This window comes from Lontra canadensis, unplaced genomic scaffold (assembly GCF_010015895.1).
Source record: "Lontra canadensis isolate GAN:19392208 unplaced genomic scaffold, GSC_riverotter_1.0 scaffold114, whole genome shotgun sequence".
Lineage (NCBI taxonomy): Eukaryota > Metazoa > Chordata > Mammalia > Carnivora > Mustelidae > Lontra > Lontra canadensis.
This window is the reverse complement of record NW_022631108.1, coordinates 5,963,261-5,982,575: the sequence shown is the minus strand read 5'-3', so window position 1 is coordinate 5,982,575 and position 19,315 is coordinate 5,963,261. Positions and strand designations below refer to the sequence as shown.

Genomic DNA, 19,315 nt, shown 5'->3' with positions numbered 1-19,315 from the left:
CAAAATATAGTGATTAAGGTAAAATCCTGAAAGGACCAAGACAAAAAAAGAAGTCCCTAACTTACAAGCCAAGCCAAATAAGGCTTGCAGCAGGTCTCTCCACAGAAACATGGCAGGCCAGAAAAGAGTGGCATAATATTTTCAACATATTTAATGGGGGGAAAAATGCAGTCAAGAATACTTTATCCAGCAAGGCTGTCATTTAGAATGGAAGGAGATACAGCTTCCAAGAGAAAAACTAAAGGAGTCCATGACCACTAAATAAGCCCTGCAAGAGATATTAAAGGCAACTCTTTGAGTGGGAAAGTAAGACCAAAAGCAACAAAGAACAGAAAGGAACAGAAAAAATTTCCAGAAACACCAACTTTACAGGTAATACAATGGCACTAAATTCCTATTAATAATCACTCTTAATGTAAATGAACTAAATTCCCCAGTCAAAAGCTATAGGGTGTCAGATTGGATAAAAAAAAAACAAAAAACAAAAACAAACAAACAAACAAACAAAAGACCCATCTATAAACTGCCTCAAAGAGACTCATTTTAGACCGAAGGACACCTGCAGATTGAAAGTGAGGGGATGGAGAGCCATTTATCATGGTAAAGAATATCAAAAGAAAGCAAAAATGACCATATGTCTTCCAGACAAACCAGATTTTAAACCAAAGACTGAAACAAGAGATGAAGAAGGGCACTGTATCATAATAAAGGGGTCTATCCAACAAGAAGATCTAATAGTTGTAATTATTTATGCCCCCAAATTCAGAGCACTGAAATATATAAATCAAATAATAACAAACATAAGGAAACTCATTGACAATAACACAATAATAGTGGGAACTTCAACACCCCACTTACTTCAATGGACAGATCATCTAAGCAGAAAATCAACAGGAAACAGTGGCTTTAAATGACATGCTGGACCACATGGACATAACTGATATATATAAGACATTTCATCTTAAAACAGCAGAATGCACATTCTTTTCATGTGCACAGTAAACATTCTCCGGAAAAGATCACGTACTGGGTCACAAATCAAGCCTAAACAAGTATAAAAAGATTGAGATCATACCATGTATATTTTCTGACCACAATGCTATGAAACTAAAAGTCAACTAGAACTTTTCTGGTCAAACTGGAAAAAATTTGGAAAGACCACAAATACATGGAGATTGAAAAACATCCTACTAAAAAAGGAATGGGTTGGAAAAATAAAAATGAGTGGGTTAGCCAGAACATTAAAGAAGATGTAAAGAAGTACGTGGAAGCAAATGAAAATGAAAACACAATGATCCAAAACCTTTGGGACGTAGCAATAGCAGTCATAAGAAGGTAATATATAGGAATGTAGGTATAACTCAAGGAGCAAGAAAAGTCTCAAGTACACAATCTAACCTTACACCTAAAGGAGCTAGAAAAGGAATAGCAAAGATAAGCCTAAATCCAGCAAAACAAGAGAAATAATAAAGATTAGAGCAAAATTAAATGATATAGGAACAACAACAACAACAGCAACAAAAGGGCACAGATCAATCTAACTTGGAGCTGATTCTTTGAAAGACTTAATAAAATTGATAAACCCCTAGAAAAAAACTTATCAGAAAGAAAGAAAACATACCCAAATAAATAAATCATGAATGAGAGAGGAAAGATCACAACCAACACCACCAAAATATAAACAATTATAAGCAAATATTATGAATATTATGGAATAAATGGATAAATTCCCAGAAACAAATAAGTTACCCATGCTGAAAAACACTGAAACAGAAGAACTAGGAAATTTGAACAGACCTATACCCAGCAAAGAAATTTAATCATTAATCAAAAATCTCACAATAAAAAAAAAGTCCAGGACCAGTTGGCTTCCCAGGGATATTCTACCAAACATTTGAAGAATTAATACCTATTCTTCTCCAGCTATTCAAAAAAATAGAAATGGAAGGGTAACTTCCAAACTCTTTTTATGAGGCCAGCATTACCTTGATTCCAAAACTAGGCAAAGGTCCCACTAAAAACAGTTATAGGCCAATATCCCTGATGTACATGAATGCAAAAATTCTGAACAAGATGCTCACAAATTGAATCCAACAATACATTAAAAGAATTATTCACTGATATCAAGTGGTATCTATTTCTGCCTACAAGGTGGTTCAGCATTCACCAATCAATTAGTGTGATACACCACATTAATAAAAGAAACCTGTGATCCTCTCAATAGATAAAGAAAAAAGCATTTGATAAAATGCAGCATCCATTGTTTAAAAAAAAAAAAACTTAAATAAAATAGGGGAATAGGTAATATACTTCAATGTCCTAAAGGCCATATATTAAAGACACACAAGTTATACCATTCTCAGTGGGGGAAAAAACAGCATATCCACTATGGTCAGGAAAAACACTGGGATGTCCACTCTCACCATTCTTATTTAACATACTACTGAATGTCCTAGCCTCAGCAATCAGACAACAAAAAGAAATAAAGGTCATCCAAGTCAGCAAGGAAGAAGTAAAACTTCCATTCTTTGCAGACAACATGATACATTATGTAGAAAATCTGCAAGATTCCATCAAAAGTTGTTAGAACTGATATATGAATTCATCAAAGGCACAGGATACAAAATCAAGTACATTTGCATTTCTATGCACCAAAAATGAAGAAGCAGAAAGAGAAATCAAGGAATTGATCCAATTTACAATTGCACCAAAAACATAAGACACCACAGAATAAGCCTAGCCAAAGAGGTAAAAGAAAGTTACTTTGAAAACCATGAAACTCTGAAAGAAATTGAAGATGACACAAAGAAATGGAAAGACATTTCATGCTCATTCATTGGAAGAACAAACATTGTAAACATGTCTATACTACCCAATGCAATCTACACATTTGATGCAGTCCCTATTAAATCCCACCAGTATTTTTCACAGAGCTAGAACAAAGAATCCTGAAATTTGTACAGAACAAGAAAAGAGCCCAAATAGCCAGAAGAATGTTGAAAAAGAAAACCAAAGCTGGGGGCATCACAATTCCTGACTTCAAGCTATATTACAAAGCTATAGTCATCAAGACTATATGGTACTTGGACAAAAACAAATAGATCAATGGAACAGAACAGAAAACCCAGAAGTAGACCCACACTACATGGTCAATTAATCTTCAACAAAGCAGGAAAGACTACATTACATTAAAAGAATTAAAAGGATGGAAATGGAAAAATGATAAGTCTCTTCCAACAAATTGTGTTGGGAAAACTGGACAGCCACATTCAGAAGAATGAAAGTATGCCACCTTTTTACACCATACACAAAAACAAATTCAAAATTTATGAAAGATGAAAGACCTAAATGTGAGACAGGATACCTTAAAAATCCTGAAGAAGAACACAGGCAGTAACCTCTTTGACATTGGATATATCAACTTCATACTGGATATTTCTCAAGTCAAGGAAAACAAAAGTAAAAATGAGCTATTGGGACATCATCAGGATAAAACGTCTGCACAGTGAAGGAAACTAAAAGGCATCCTACAGAATGGGAGAAGATATTTGCAAATGACATATCTTAAAGGGTTATTATCCCAAATCTATAAAGAAATTATCAAACTCAACACCCAAAAAGCAAATAATCTGGTTAAGAAGTGGGCAGAAGACATGAATCGACTGTATTCCAAAGAAGATATCAGATGTCTAACAGATGCAGGAAAAGTTGCTCATCAGGGAAAGACAAATCAAAACTACGATGAGATCCCACCTCACACCTGTCAAAATGGCTAAAATCAACACAGGAAACAACAAGTGTTGGTGAAAATGCAGAGGAAGCGAAACCCTCTTATACTGTTAGTGGAAATACAAACTGCTGCAGCCACTCTGGGATATGGATATATATATATATAATATATAATATAAAATATAACTGCCATATAACCCATATATATATTTTATATATATATATATATATATATAATATAACTGCTATATGACCCAGCAGTTACACAACTAGGTATTTATGCAAAATATACAAAAATGCTGATTTGATGCGGCACATGTACCCCGATGTTTATAGCAGCATTATCAACAATAAGCGAATTGTGGAAAGAACCTGTTTCCTTCAACTGATTAATGAATAAAGAAGATGTTGTACATGTATACAAGAGAAGATTACTCAACTATAAAGTGAAGCTTGCCATTTACAATGATGTGGATGGTAGTAGTGTGTATTATTCTAAGCAAAAACAGAAAGATAAATACCATATGATTTCACTCATATGTGGAATTTAAGAAACAAAACAGGTGAATATAGAAGTGGAAGAAAAAAAATAGAGGGTGGCACACCATAAGAGACTGTTAACTATAGAGAACAAACTGAGGGTTAATGGAGGCAAGTGGGCATGGGAAGGGCTAAATTGGTGATGGGTATTTAGGAGGCCACTTGTGATGAGCACTGGGTGTTATATGTAAGTGAAGAATCACTAAATTCTACTCCTGAAACCAATATTACAATATATGTGATCTAACTAGAATTCAAAGAAAAACTTGAGAAAAACATAATGCAGTGTAAAAATACTGATAATATGATAAAGTGAACATTTCTGCAAAAGAGAAAAACATCCAAACCCTTGTAGTATAGATATGCAAAACTCTCTGATAAACAATTATTGTTCATCTAAATATTGATGCTTAGCCAATAGAAGGTGTAGTTATGCTATACCACAAGGGATGCAAAGATAAATAGTATAAATAATTCAATAATCTCCATTTTTATAAATATTTTGTGGTTTTCAAAATTCTCAGTTGACTCTGTTGCCCTGATCTGAAATAGATAGGGTAAGTTTTATTGCCATTTTATAGGTGACGGAACCAAAGTGTTGATCCTAGTAAATAGAATAATCCAAGCCAAGTGGGAACTAGCTTGCCTCCCTTGTTTGGTTTTCAGTCAGTACAAATTGATACTATTTTCCTAACCTAAATATTCTGTAATTACTTTCCAATATGTACATTATTTGAGGAGTTTTGTTCACCCTAATTGTGTTTTGACATTTACATTATTATTACTGTTAGCTCTCTTTCAAAGTATGCTGATACTTAGCCTGGTTTTCAATGACCCTGGATTATTCACTGCATGAGAAGAGTACATCAAGCTGCTTTCCCAGATCTTTGCATGTACATTTTACCAAACTCACAACTAAGTGCTCTTGGAATTTTTGGGTAATCAAACTGGCCTGGCTACCCAGAAAAATAGCAAGTATTTGAACAGATGGATTATTACATAAAACCCAAACAATTATGCTTTAAAAATTTCTCTTCTTTATTTCCATTTTTTAATTTTAATTCCAGTATAGTTAACATACAGAGTTATATTAGTTTCAGGTGTACAATATAGTGATTCAACAGTTCCATGCATCACCCAATGCTCATCATGACAAGTGCTCTCTTTTTTCCCTTTCATCTATTTCACCTATCCCCCACCACCTTCCCTCTGATAACCATTGGTTTATTCTCAATAATTAGGAGTCTTGTTTCTTGGCTTTTTTCTCTCTCTCTCTTTTGTCCCCTTTGCTCATTTGTTCTGTTTCTTAAATTCCACATATCAGTGAAATCCTATGGTATTTGTCTTTCTATGACTTACTTATCTCACTTAACATTATACTGTCTAGGTCAATCCCTCTTAATTTTGTTTTGACCTTATTTTGTGAATGTAAACTCTGTGGGCCTCAGTTATTTCCTCTATTTCCTCTATGCTTAGTTCCATAGTCAGGAAGTAGTCATAATAGCATTTTATAGTATGATTTCCTAATAGATTGTCTTCAGCTTCTCTTTTGCATTAACAGATGATTTCAAATAAGTTGTCGAAAGATTGGAACAGTAGTGTATTTGGTAGTTTGTTTTGTACTCTATCGCTATATTTTTCTAGTGTTACAACGTTGTTGGGCCACTGAATTAAAAAGATGGTAACAGACTGAAGAGGTCAGAGCATACTATTTTGGTTGTGATTGAACCTTCATAATTTTTATATTTATCACCAATTACTATGATATTCCAAAAAAATACACACACTAACAATTATCCTTGCCGTAGATTTGTCATATGGCATTGGAAAGAACAGTGGCTCCTATTTCAAAGTTATTAGATCTTGATTTCACAGTAGCAACTTTCTTTATAGAGATCAGCTATATTCAGGTACTATGTATAAGTTTGCTAGGGCTGCCATAACTAGGTACCACAGACTAAGTAACTTAAACAACAAATTTATTTTCTCACAGTTCTGGAGGCTAGAGGTTCAAGATCAAGATGTTGGTAAAGTTGGTTTCTTCTGAGGCCTCTTTCTTTTTTTTTAATATTTTATTTATTTATTTGACAGAGAGAGATCACAAGTAGGCAGAGAGGCAGGCAGAGAGAGAGGGGGAAGCAGGCTCCCTGCTGAGCAGAGAGCCCAATGTGGGGCTCGATCCCAGGACCCTGGGATCATGACCTGAGCTAAAGGCAAAAGCTTAACCCACTGAGCCACCCAGGCACTCCTGAGACCTCTTTCTTTGTAGATGGCTCTCTTCTCCCTGTGCTTTCACATGCTTTTTCTTTTGTATGTGTCTATGTCTTAATCTCCCCTTCTTATGAGAACAGCAGTCATATTTGATAAGGGTCTATCCTAATAACCTTATTTTACCTTAATTACCTTTCTTAAGGCCCTGTCCCTGAATAGCTACATTCTGAGGTACTGGGGGTTGAGACTTCAGCACATGAATTTTGAGGGGAAACAATTCAGCCTATAACATATTATATACCTTTTTGTTTCATTAAGGGATGTGATATATCTGACAAAATTTGTTATCCTCAAGTCCACATTTTATCTTTGTGTCCCCAGTGGGTATTGCAGTGCCTAATACATAGCATGTGTTCCATGAATATTGTTGTTTTTTCTGAATGAATGAATAAAGAGAAAAGACAGTATATATGGGAAGATTATGTAATATATCACAACTTTATTATAACAGGATAGAGAAAATTTTTTTGAAGATGATTCACCTTAGGAGAAAACAAATGGATAACTGTCTTATTTTAGGCTAGAATGCTGCCAGTCTAAAGCTTTTGGAATGGTGCAGAATCAAAAGAAAGTGAAGTAAAGGAAGAGGGAAGGGCTGCAGATGACACAAAAATAATGTTGTAATAATAAACACCCATTAAATCAAACAGTACTGTGGTAAGCCTTAGGAATGCAGAGATGAATGTGATGATACCTGAATTCAGGAAGCTCACAATCTAGTGGGGGAGAAAGACAAGGTAATGGGTTATTAGGACACGGTGTAACAGTATTTTATGGTGGCTATTCACTGGGGAAAGTGGTCTTTTCTAATCTAGAAGCATTTTTGTGTTGGAAACTTTTTTATGGTAATGCTGCCTAAAATTGAAAGACATACTATATTTTTAAAGGATGGGCATCTGTGGATTTTAATTAAGAGAAGGAGAGGCATTGGGCAGACACTTCATTTGGAAGACATTCTTAGGTTTGGTGAAAGTAGCTAGAGTATAGTTGTTTCCTTGGTGACAGTAACTAGAATAGAGGATGGTTGTTTCCTAGCTCTGAACATTTCTAAAAACCTAATGTCATTATGACCCATGTTTATGATGATGATCTTAAATGGCAGAAACAAAAGTACTTAAAATAAAAATGCTGTGCTGTGTTCAGCATAGAATTACAGATTTGTGGGAACCTTAAAGATCCATCTAGGAGCACCTGGGTGGCTCAGTGGGTTAAAACCTCTGCCTTCAGCTCAGCTCATGATCCCAGGGTCCTGGGATCAAGCCCCGCATCGGGCTCTCTACTCAGCAGGGAGCCTGCTTCCTCCTCTCTCTCTGCCTGCTTCTCTGCCTACTTGTGATCTCTGTCTGTGAAATAAATAAATAAAATCTTTTAAAAAAATCCATCTAATATAACCTGCTTGTCACGTGAGAACAATGGAGAATACTTTGTTATTTGGGCTAAGGCTGCTTATCTTAGCGCGTGGCATAACCAGGAACAACATTTAGTCTACTGACCCATCTACCAGTGTTCTTTCAGGTGGAGAAAAATTCCAAGATGTGTTTTTATTATATGCTCTGAAGACCAGTGCTACATTCACAGCATGTGGTGAAAACCCAGTTAACCATCATATTAAGAGTATACAGTCTGCTGTTGCTTTTGATATACACATACTCTATTGCAAAGGTGCATACAGATATGCTGTACTTTCATCCCAGCATGGTAGCTGCAAAGCATATGTATTTCTATTAAAAAAAGTTTTTTACTTTTTTGGGGAAACTCACTCTCATAGCTACTTAGGAGTCTGCTGAAATACTATTTTTTAAAGATTTTATTTATTTATTTGACAGAGAGAGATCACAAGTAAGCAGAGAGGCAGGCAGAGAGAGAGAGGGGGAAGCAGGCTCCCTGCTGAGCAGAGTCTGATGCGGGGCTCTATCCCAGGAGATCATGACCTGAGTCAAAAGCAGAGGCTTAACCCACTGAGCCACCCAGGCACCCCTGAAATACTATTTTAATGTATAATGAACATCCATGGGCATGCTTTAAGAGCTGATTCTTAATTTCTGGCTGATTAGTGGTTACGGATACCTGAAGCTAAAATTCCTTTGCCTACCCTCATGAAAGAGTGAATGTTTGACTACTTGTGTAACATGGAAGTTATTTTAGCTGCCATGAAGTCTAGTTTACTTGGGATGGGGCTCATGCCCACTTTGGCCATAGTCACTATTTATTAATCAGTCAATTAGCATATGAATTGATTGAGAATATGCTTGCCGTCCAGACCGGAATTAATATGGTATTCTGGAAAGCTACCAGGACTTCTAGACATTGTGATTAACTGGTCATGTGAACTTAAACTCTGTGGGCCTCAGTTATTTCCTCTATGCAGTATGAATGTTAGATACTATATCCCAGCTCTTGTTATTTTGTGATATGTGATACATTTGAGGTTTTTTTATCCTAGCTACTGTGCTTCTCTAGGGACTGGAATTACACATCACTTGAGTATAATCTTCACAGCTGAGTAGAGTCCTACATCGATAAGCAGAAACTCTCCCAGGGTGGCTTCTATTCTGCCTGACACAGGTGGTAGGATATCTGGCATATAATTTATATACAAAGTTTCAATAAAAATAGGGTCATAGCCTGAAAACATTTGTTTGGGCTCTGCAGATTTTGTTTGCCTATACGCAGTTTTTCTTTTCAACGATGTAATCAGTTAGATGTTTAAACATTTATATATCATTAAATACTTAAAAGGCTACTGAAATTCCATTTCAAAGAACTTTTGAAGCTTGCGTGTTTTGCCATGGCCTATAATTTACAAGGTTTTATCCGTCTCTTGACTTTCTCTGCAGCCACCTCAGAATTCATACTCCAGGGAGGGTCTTTTGTTTTAAAGAGGCGCCACACCCAGCGTGGGTCTTAAACTCATGACCCTAAGACAGAATCACATGCTCTACGAACATTAAGAACTGCATGGCCTTGGGGCACCTGGGTGGCTCAGTGGGTTAAGCCTCTGCCTTCGCTCAAATCATGATCTCAGGGTCCTGGGATCGAGCCCCACATTGGGCTCTGTGCTCGGCGGGGAGCCTGCTTCCCCCTCTCCCTCTGCCTCCCTCTCTGCCTACTTGTGATCTCTCTGTCAAATTAATAAATAAAAATCTTAAAAAAAAAAAAGAACTGCATGCCCAAGTGACTGGGCCAGTCAAGCACCCCTCCAGGGATGGTCTTACAACTGTTGTTGATGTTTGTCTTCGGTCACTACCTAGTTGGATGGGAAACCTGAAGCATAGATTTTATGTGCTTCTATTTATATGCACTTATATAATAGGGGTGATGGTGTATCTCTATGTGTTAGAAAATAGGGAAGTGAATTTACCAGTAGCCCATAAAACTCTGTGTTAAGGTGAAAGGGTTGGATGGTCAGTTAATTTCTGGTATGATTTTGGTTCTAAATAGGGCTAATCATTAGATGTTGCAACTGGATTTGAGTGTTGTGTGGATTTCTTTTTACAGGACGAAGGAGTTGTTAAAGAAATCCCTATCACTCATCATGTTAAGGAAGGTTATGAGAAGGCAGATCCTGCGCAGTTTGAGTTGCTCAAGGTTCTTGGCCAGGGATCCTTTGGAAAGGTAATAAATGGTTTATTCCACATGTTTTTTCTCTTCTAAACATTTAACAAAAAAATGTACACGTAGACAGAAATTTGGAAAATATGCCATTTCTGAATTTGTCAAGGATACACACAGAGGTAACTCTCTAACTTTACTCCTTTTATTTCTGTTGTGCTTTAGTCATATGTCTTTATACTTGTCTGTAATAACCAGCGTTTGCCAGCACTGTGGGCTTACTCATTTCTCCTGAACAAAGTACAGCATGCTATTTATTAGCTGCCTAAGTCAGGTAGTTTGATTTAAAAAAAAAAAAAAGGCTTCCTTGTTTCTCTGTTCATATGCTGGCATGATCACAGCTTGCTTTTTCCTAGTGATTTTATCTCTATTCCTTAGCTCTATCACAAAAGTCAGAATGTATGTACCGACTCACATATGAGTGCGTGCATTCACCTATCCTCGCTTAAAGCAGTGTGTATACATTACAGCAGGGGCAGGTACTGGGTGACATATGGATGACGTGAAGCTCCTGCCTTCAAGGAGCTTAAATTTCAAGAGAGAGAGCAAAATTGAGAAAGATTAACCCTGAAATCATTATTAAAACTGTTTATTAAGTGCTTACTGGCTGGCATATGATTCTCAGAGGTGTGTAGGTCTAGCTCTTGAGTTCTGTACAGCTAGCATCTAAGACACGAAAGTTGCTGCACACACACAATCATGAACAGCCCTTAAGAAAACAACAACAACAACAACTTGAGGGGAGAGAGATAAGGGGAAACTGTTCATTTGAGGGTGGCTGAGATTTAGTGTCAAAGGGGAAAAGCAGGGCAACTGAACAGTGATTATGATCTGAATCATTTTAAAAGAAAGATGTTTATTGAACACCCAGTATGTGCACTGCATTTGTGAAAGCAGTATTAGTGAATATAAAATTGACATTAATTGTCTTAAGGTAGTGTGATATCTATGTGGTGCAGAATGTAACATATGAAATAGAAATGTTTTCAGGACACGAAAAAGACAAATGAGGGTAGATTATGGTTTGACAGTAAATTGATATGGAAGATATTTGAAGACTAGGAGATAAGATCTGAATACTTGTACTGGGGTGAGTAAAACTAGAAAGAGCTTTTAACAGATCATGTGTGTGGGGTCTGTTTATAGAACTGACCTGTAGAGTAGACATGTACATTCTTCATACCAATATATTTTGTTAATTTCTAAAAGTACAATCAATATTCTCTTAATTATTTTACATTGTATTTTTGTGATGTTAATTTTAGAGGAGCAGAGATTTAAGTTCTTTTATATCCCAAATGTGTAAATGCTTAAATATCAACTTTAAGATTTCACCAGGCAAATATTTCAAGCCATTGAAAGTCATTGTTTTTTTTTTCATTTGATGTGCATATTCATATGTATATCTATTTATATCCAACTTTCTCCAGAAAAGATTTATGTTTTTGATAGATGAATACCAAATAAAATAAGATTGAAAATAAGTGGAGAAGATGATTACAGCAGGAAAGATTAGATGAAGCCAGTGATATAATCTTGTCATTTACAAGTACATGACATAAAAGCCTGTAAGTCTTCTAGAAGTGGGACTAAAATGAAGACTTAAAATTTCTGGCAACTATCATAAGGAAGTTGATACTTTTCTTTTTTTTAAGATTTTATTTATTTATTTGACAGAGAGAGATCACAAGTAGTCAGAGAGGCAGGCAGAGAGAGAGGAAGAAGCAGGCTTCCCACTGAGCAGAGAGCCCGATGCGGGGCTTGATCCCAGGACCCCGGGATCATGATCTGAGCTGAAGGCAGAGGCTTTAACCCACTGAGCCACCCAGGTGCCCCAAAGTTGATACTTTTAATTACATGATTATTACAGTATCTTTAAAGTTGTAAACAGATCTAACAGACCAGAAAATTTTTTTCTCTTGGGGTTTCATAAAGAGAATACAATGTAACATAATGTAATGTCTTTAGTAACATCTTCACATTAAATATAGCAACATGTGAACAAGTTGTCAATGTAGTCCTTAAATTCAGGAAATACTCAGCTTTGTGCAGAACTTCAGTTTAACAGGGATATCATAGAAGCCTTTTTAAAATTCGTAATACTTGAATACAAATTGATGATCTTCATGCAGTTCATCAACCAAAGAAATATTAAGGAGGTGGCTCATTTTTTTTCCCCGAGGATGTGAACCTACCTGCTTGTCAGTATTACATCATTTGCATGGGCATTGGATGGATGTGACTTGTTATATGCTGAACCTATGCAGGAATTTGACTAAGGCTGCAAATCAGAGAAGTGTAGGAGAAATATCAAGACACTTTGGGCTGCTGCCTTATTTAGTTGTCTGCAAAAGTTCCATTGTTAAAATACAATAAATGGAATTTTGACCTATATAAAGCCTTGTAATTACATATCTTTATAGCATATTTAATGGTGGAAAAATACTACTAGAATATTTTAAAATTGTATTTTAAAGAAGTTTGCATTATCATCATGAAATAAGTAAAATTCTGAATACACTGAGTATAATGCTATTAGTGATCCTTAATGTATGAATTGAAATGTAGTATGCCAAACAACTTACTTTTTTAAATATATTATTTCTTTTTTATTAATATTTTTATTTTTTATAAACATATAATGTATTATTAGCTCCAGGGGTACAGGTCTGTGAATCGCCAGGTTCACACACTTCACAGCACTCACTATAGCACATACCCTCCCCAGTGTCCATAAATATATTATTTCTTTATTTGACAGAGAGAGACCCAGTGAGAGAGGGAACACAAGCAGGGAGAGTGGGAGAGGGAGAAGCAGGCTTCCCGGTACCGAGCAGTGAGCCTGATGTGGGGTTCAATCCCAGCATCCTGGGATCATGACCTGAGCCAAAGACAGATGCTTAACAACTGAGCCACCCAGGTGCCCCCGAACAGCTTACATTAATGATTTTAAAACACAATCAAATAAGAGAAATGAAAACACATCTGAAATTGTCAGACTAACTTTCCTTGTATTTCTCATTCAAGCAATATTTAGGATTATATATATATATTTTTTACTGATCTGATAATACAGTATGGGACTTAAATATGAATTTTTTAAAATATTTATTTATTTGAGAAAGAGCACATGCACAGGCATAGAAGTTAGGGGAAGGGCAGAGGGAGAGAATTTCAGACTTTCTACTGAGTGCAGCGCCCATGAGATCATGACCTGAGCTGAAATCAGGAGTCAGATGCTCAACTTCTTGAGCCACCCAGCTGCCCCTAAAAATGAGTTTTTGAAAATATTAAACCCTTGCCCTCTTGAGTAATTTTCAAGAGATAGTTTTAAAAATATGTTTACATCTTAAAATTTCTTACAGTTTTTTTTTCTCTTCAATCAATGTTAAAGCTGCGTGATCTTTAAGTTCACATGTACAAATATTACTGAGTATTTCTTAGTGGAAAATATAAAATTCCATATGACCAAAAGAGGTATATTGGAGTAACTCAGTCACTCATTTCTTTTCTGAACTGTTTCCAAGAACTGGATTAATGTGATGAAAAGAAACCTTTGATCGGGATAGGTATATTTTTTTGATACAGTAGTTTGAAGCCATGCAACTTCTTCTAGTTGATCATGAGAAGAGAGCAGAGTGAGAGGATATTGTCTTATGCTAATTTAGTCCATCTAAGATCTGAAAAGAACAAATCAGGTGATGAACAAATAAACAGTTCTTTCTCTAGACTATAAATAATGATTTCCATTAGATGCCATATTAGGTACTAGTAGTGAGTGTTAGAAGAGCTAGGGAAAAAGTGACTGCTTTGTGCAAGCAAGCATCTTCCAGAACGTCTGGACCATTTTTTTTTTCTTTCTTGATTCTTCTTTTTGCCCACTATATTTCATTCTGTTCAAGCCTACCAAGGGCTATGTTTCAGAACAGTAGTTCTCAATATGTGGTCTATCTACTCCTGAGCATCCATAAGACACTTCAGGGGGTCATCAAGGTCAAAACTATTTTATAGTAGTACTAAGATACTATTTATAAAACTTCTGGTGCCTTGGCACAACCAAAGCAGTGACTACAAATTATGTCAGTAGTCGTATTCACTACTGTGCAGTTTTAAAAAAATGCAAGTTTTACTTCAAAATGTCCTTGATCTTTGGTTAGGTTTATTCCCAGGTATCTTATGGTACTTGGTGCTATAGTAAATTGAATCGATTCTCTAATTTCCCTTTCTATATTTTCATTGTTAGTTATAAGAAAGCAACTGATTTCAGTTCATTGATTTTGCATCCTGCCATGTTACTGAATTGCTCTATGAGTTCTATTAATTTGGGGGAGGAGTCTTTTGGATTTTCCATATAAAGTATCGTGTCATCTATGAAGAGAGAGTGTGAAACCTTTTATTTGAATACCTTTTATTTCTTTTTGTTGTCTGATTGTTGTTGCTAGGACTTCTAGTACTATGTTGAATAGTAGTGGTGATAGTGGACAGCCCTGCTATGTTCCTGACCTTAGGGGAAAAGCAAAAAATTAGCTTTGGAAAATTTTTGACACTGAACTTGACATCTTAGTACTCAAAAAATTTTTCTGATGAGATCACTACTGTTCAGCATTTGGAAGATTTGCATAATTCAGTGAGGCAGTATTTTTTAGATGACTAACACATGATATTATCAAATTAGATAGTACAAAATCCATTCAAAGTGTAAGGTAGACCAATAGGCTATTATGTAACAGAATATGGACAGTTAATTGATAAGGTGTCAAATTCTGTATTGAAACTAACCTATACACACACACACACACACACATATGTATACATATATATATACACACACACACCTAATATTACATTGTGTATATATATGTGTGTTTATATGTGTATGTGTGTGTACCAAATTTTTTTTTAATTATTTTTTTTAAATTTTATTTTTTATAAACATATATTTTTATCCCCAGGGGTACATGTCTGTGAATCGCCAGGTTTACACACTTCACAGCACTCACCATAGCACATACCCTCCCCAATGTCCATAACCCCACCGCCCCAACCCCCCTCCCCCCATCAACCCTCAGTTTGTTTGTGAGATTAAGAGTCACTTATGGTTTGTCTCCCTCCCAATCCCATCTTGTTTCATTTACTCTTCTCCTACCCCCTTAACCCCCCCATGTTGCATCTCCTCTCCCTCATATCAGGGAGATCATATGATAGTTGTCTTTCTCCGATTGGCTTATTTCGCTAAGCATGATACCCTCTAGTTCCATCCACGTCATCGCAAATGGCAAGATTTCATTTCTTTTGATGGCTGCATAGTATTCCATTGTGTATATATACCACATCTTCTTTATCCATTCGTCTGTTGATGGACATCTAGGTTCTTTCCATAGTTTGGCTATTGTAGACATTGCTGCTATAAACATTCGGGTGCACGTGCCCCTTCGGATCACTACGTTTGTATCTTTAGGGTAAATACCCAGCAGTGCAATTGCTGGGTCATAGGGTAGTTCTATTTTCAACATTTTGAGGAACCTCCATGCTGTTTTCCAGAGTGGTTGCACCAGCTTGCATTCCCACCAACAGTGTAGGAGGGTTCCCCTTTCTCCGCATCCTTGCCAGCATCTGTCATTTCCTGACTGGTTAATTTTAGCCATTCTGACTGGTGTGAGGTGATATCTCATTGTGGTTTTGATTTGTATTTCCCTGATGCCGAGTGATATGGAGCACTTTTTCATGTGTCTGTTGGCCATCTGGATGTCTTCTTTGCAGAAATGTCTGTTCATGTCTTCTGCCCATTTCTTGATTGGATTATTTGTTCTTTGGGTGTTGAGTTTGCTAAGTTCTTTATAGATTTTGGACACTAGCCCTTTATCTGATATGTCATTTGCAAATATCTTCTCCCATTCTGTCAGTTGTCTTTTGGTTTTGTTAACTGGTTCCTTTGCTGTGCAAAAGCTTTTGATCTTGATGAAATCCCAATAGTTCATTTTTGCCCTTGCTTCCCTTGCCTTTGGCTATGTTCCTAGGAAGATGTTGCTGCGGCTGAGGTCGAAGAGGTTGCTGCCTGTGTTCTCCTCAAGGATTTTGATGGATTCCGTTCTCACATTGAGGTCCTTCATCCATTTTGAGTCTATTTTCGTGTGTGGTGTAAGGAAATGATCCAATTTCATTTTTCTGCATGTGGCTGTCCAATTTTCCCAACACCATTTATTGAAGAGGCTGTCTTTTTTCCATTGGACATTCTTTCCTGCTTTGTCGAAGATTAGTTGAACATAGAGTTGAGGGTCTATTTCTGGGCTCTCTATTCTGTTCCATTGATCTATGTGTCTGTTTTTGTGCCAGTACCATGCTGTCTTGATGATGACAGCTTTGTAATAGAGCTTCAAGTCCGGAATTGTGATGCCACCCACTTTGGCTTTCTTTTTCAATATTCCTTTGGCTTTTCGAGGTCTTTTCTGGTTCCATATAAATTTTAGGATTATTTGTTAAATTTCTATGAAAAAAAATGGATGGTACTTTGATAGGAATTGCATTAAATGTGTAGATTGCTTTAGGTAGCATAGACATTTTCATAATATTTATTCTTCCAATCCAGGAGCATGGAACATTTTTCCATTTCTTTGTGTCTTCCTCAATTTCTTTCATGAGTACTTTATAGTTTTCTGTGTATAGATTCTTAGTCTCTTTGGTTAGGTTTATTCCTAGGTATCTTATAGTTTTGGGTGCAATTGTAAATGGGTTTGACTCCTTAATTTCTCTTTCTTCTGTCTTGTTGTTGGTGTAGAGAAATGCAACTGATTTCTGTGCATTGATTTTATATCCTGACACTTTACTGAATTCCTATACAAGTTCTAGCAGTTTTGGAGTGGAGTCTTTTGGGTTTTCCACATATAGTATCATATCATCTGCGAAGAGTGATAGTTTGACTTCTTCTTTGCCGATTTGGATACCTTTAATTTCCTTTTGTTGTCTGATTGCTGAGGCTAGGACTTCTAGTACTATGTTGAATAGCAGTGGTGATAATGGACATCCCTGACGTGTTCCTGACCTTAGCAGAAAAGCTTTCAGTTTTTCTCCATTGCGAATGATATTTGCGGTGGGTTTTTCATAGATGGCTCTGATAATATTGAGGTATGTGCCCTCTATCCCTACACTTTGAAGAGTTTTGATCAGGAAGGGATGCTGTACTTTGTCAAATGTTTTTTCAGCATCTATGGAGAGTATCATATGGTTCTTGTTCTTTCTTTTATTAATGTGTTGTATCACATTGATTGATTTGCGGATATTGAACCAACCTTGCAGCCCTGGAATAAATCCCACGTGGTCGTGGTGAATAATCCTTTTAGTGTACTGTTGAATCCTATTGGCTAGTATTTTGGTGAGAATTTTTGCATCTGTGTTCATCAAGGATATTGGTCTGTAGTTCTCTTTTTTGATGGGATCTTTGTGTGGTTTTGGGATCAAGGTGATGCTGGCCTCATAAAATGAGTTTGGAAGTTTTCCTTCCATTTCTATTTTTTGGAACAGTTTCAGGAGAATAGGAATTAGTTCTTCTTTAAATATTTGGTAGAATTCCCCCGGGAAGCCGTCTGGCCCTGGGCTTCTATTTGTTTGGAGATTTTTGATGACTGTTTCAATCTCCTTACTGGTTATGGGTCTGTTCAGGCTTTCTAGTTCTTCCTGGTTCAGTTGTGGTAGTTTATGTCTCTAGGAATGCACCCATTTCTTCCAGATTGTCAAATTTGTTGGCGTATTGTTGCTCATAGTATGTTCTTATAATTGTCTGTATTTCTTTGGTGTTAGTTGTGATCTCTCCTCTTTCATTCATGATTTTATTTATTTGGGTCCTTTCTCTTTTCTTTTTGATAAGTCTGGCCAGGGGTTTATCAATCTTATTAATTCTTTCAAGGAATCAGCTCCTAGTTCCATTGATTTGTTCTATTGTTTTTTTGGTTTCTGTTTCATTGATTTCTGCTCTGATCTTTATGATTTCTCTTCTCCTGCTGGGTTTAGGGTTTCTTTCTTGTTCTTTCTCCAGCTCCTTTAGGTGTAGGGTTAGGTTGTGTACCTGAGACCTTTCTTGTTTCTTGAGAAAGGCTTGTACTGCTATATATTTTCCTCTCAGGACTGCCTTTGCTGTGTCCCACAGATTTTGAACCGTTGTGTTTTCATTATCATTAGTTTCCATGAATTTTTTCAATTCTTCTTTAATTTCCTGGCTGACCCATTCATTCATTAGAAGGATGCTGTTTAGTCTCCATGTATTTGGGTTCTTTCCAAATTTCCTCTTGTGATTGAGTTCTGGCTTCAGAGCATTGTGGTCTGAAAATATGCAGGGAATGATCCCAATCTTTTGATACCGGTTGAGACCTGATTTAGGACCGAGGATGTGATCTATTCTGGAGAATGTTGCATGTGTACTAGAGAAGAATGTGTATTCTGTTGCTTTGGGATGAAATGTTCTGAATATATCTGTGATGTCCATCTGGTCCAGTGTGTCGTTTAAGGCCTTTATTTCCTTGTTGATGTTTTGCTTGGATGATCTGTCCATTTCAGTGAGGGGAGTGTTAAAGTCCCCTACGATTATTGTATTATTGTTGATGTGTTTCTTTGATTTTGTTATTAATTGGTTTATATAGTTGGCTGCTCCCACGTTAGGGGCATAGATATTTAAAATTGTTAGATCTTCTTGTTGGACAGATCCTTTGAGTATGATATAGTGTCCTTCCTCATCTCTTATTATAGTTTTTGGCTTAAAATCTAATTGATCTGATATAAGGATTGCCACTCCTGCTTTCTTCTGATGTCCATTAGCATGGTAAATTGTTTTCGACCCCCTCACTTTAAATCTGGAGGTGTCTTCGGGTCTAAAATGAGTTTCTTGTAGGCAACATACAGATGGGTTTTGTTTTTTTATCCATTCTGATACCCTGTGTCTTTTGATTGGGGCATTTAGCCCATTAACATTCAGGGCAAGTATTGAGAGATATGAATTTAGTGCCATTGTATTGCCTGTAAGGTTATTGTATATTGTTTCTGTTCCTTTCCGATCTACTACTTTTAGGGTCTCTCTTTGCTTAGAGGACCCCTTTCAATATTTCCTGTAGAGCTGGTTTGGTGTTTGCAAATTCTTTCAGTTTTTGTTTGTCCTGGAAACTTTTAATCTCTCTTT

The 19,315-nt window shown here is 36.4% G+C and overlaps 1 protein-coding gene across 3 annotated transcripts in view; it reads left to right on the top strand.

Annotated features, from left to right (window-relative positions):
* The window catches only part of RPS6KA6 (ribosomal protein S6 kinase A6), a 181,589-nt gene that overhangs the window by 60,887 nt on the left and 101,387 nt on the right, over nt 1–19,315 (top strand). For all 3 annotated transcript variants that reach the window (XM_032840614.1, XM_032840615.1, XM_032840613.1), the window contains exon 3: nt 10,039–10,155. In XM_032840614.1, the coding sequence (XP_032696505.1) occupies nt 10,039–10,155 (117 nt within the window). The remainder of the gene's footprint in view (nt 1–10,038; nt 10,156–19,315) is intronic.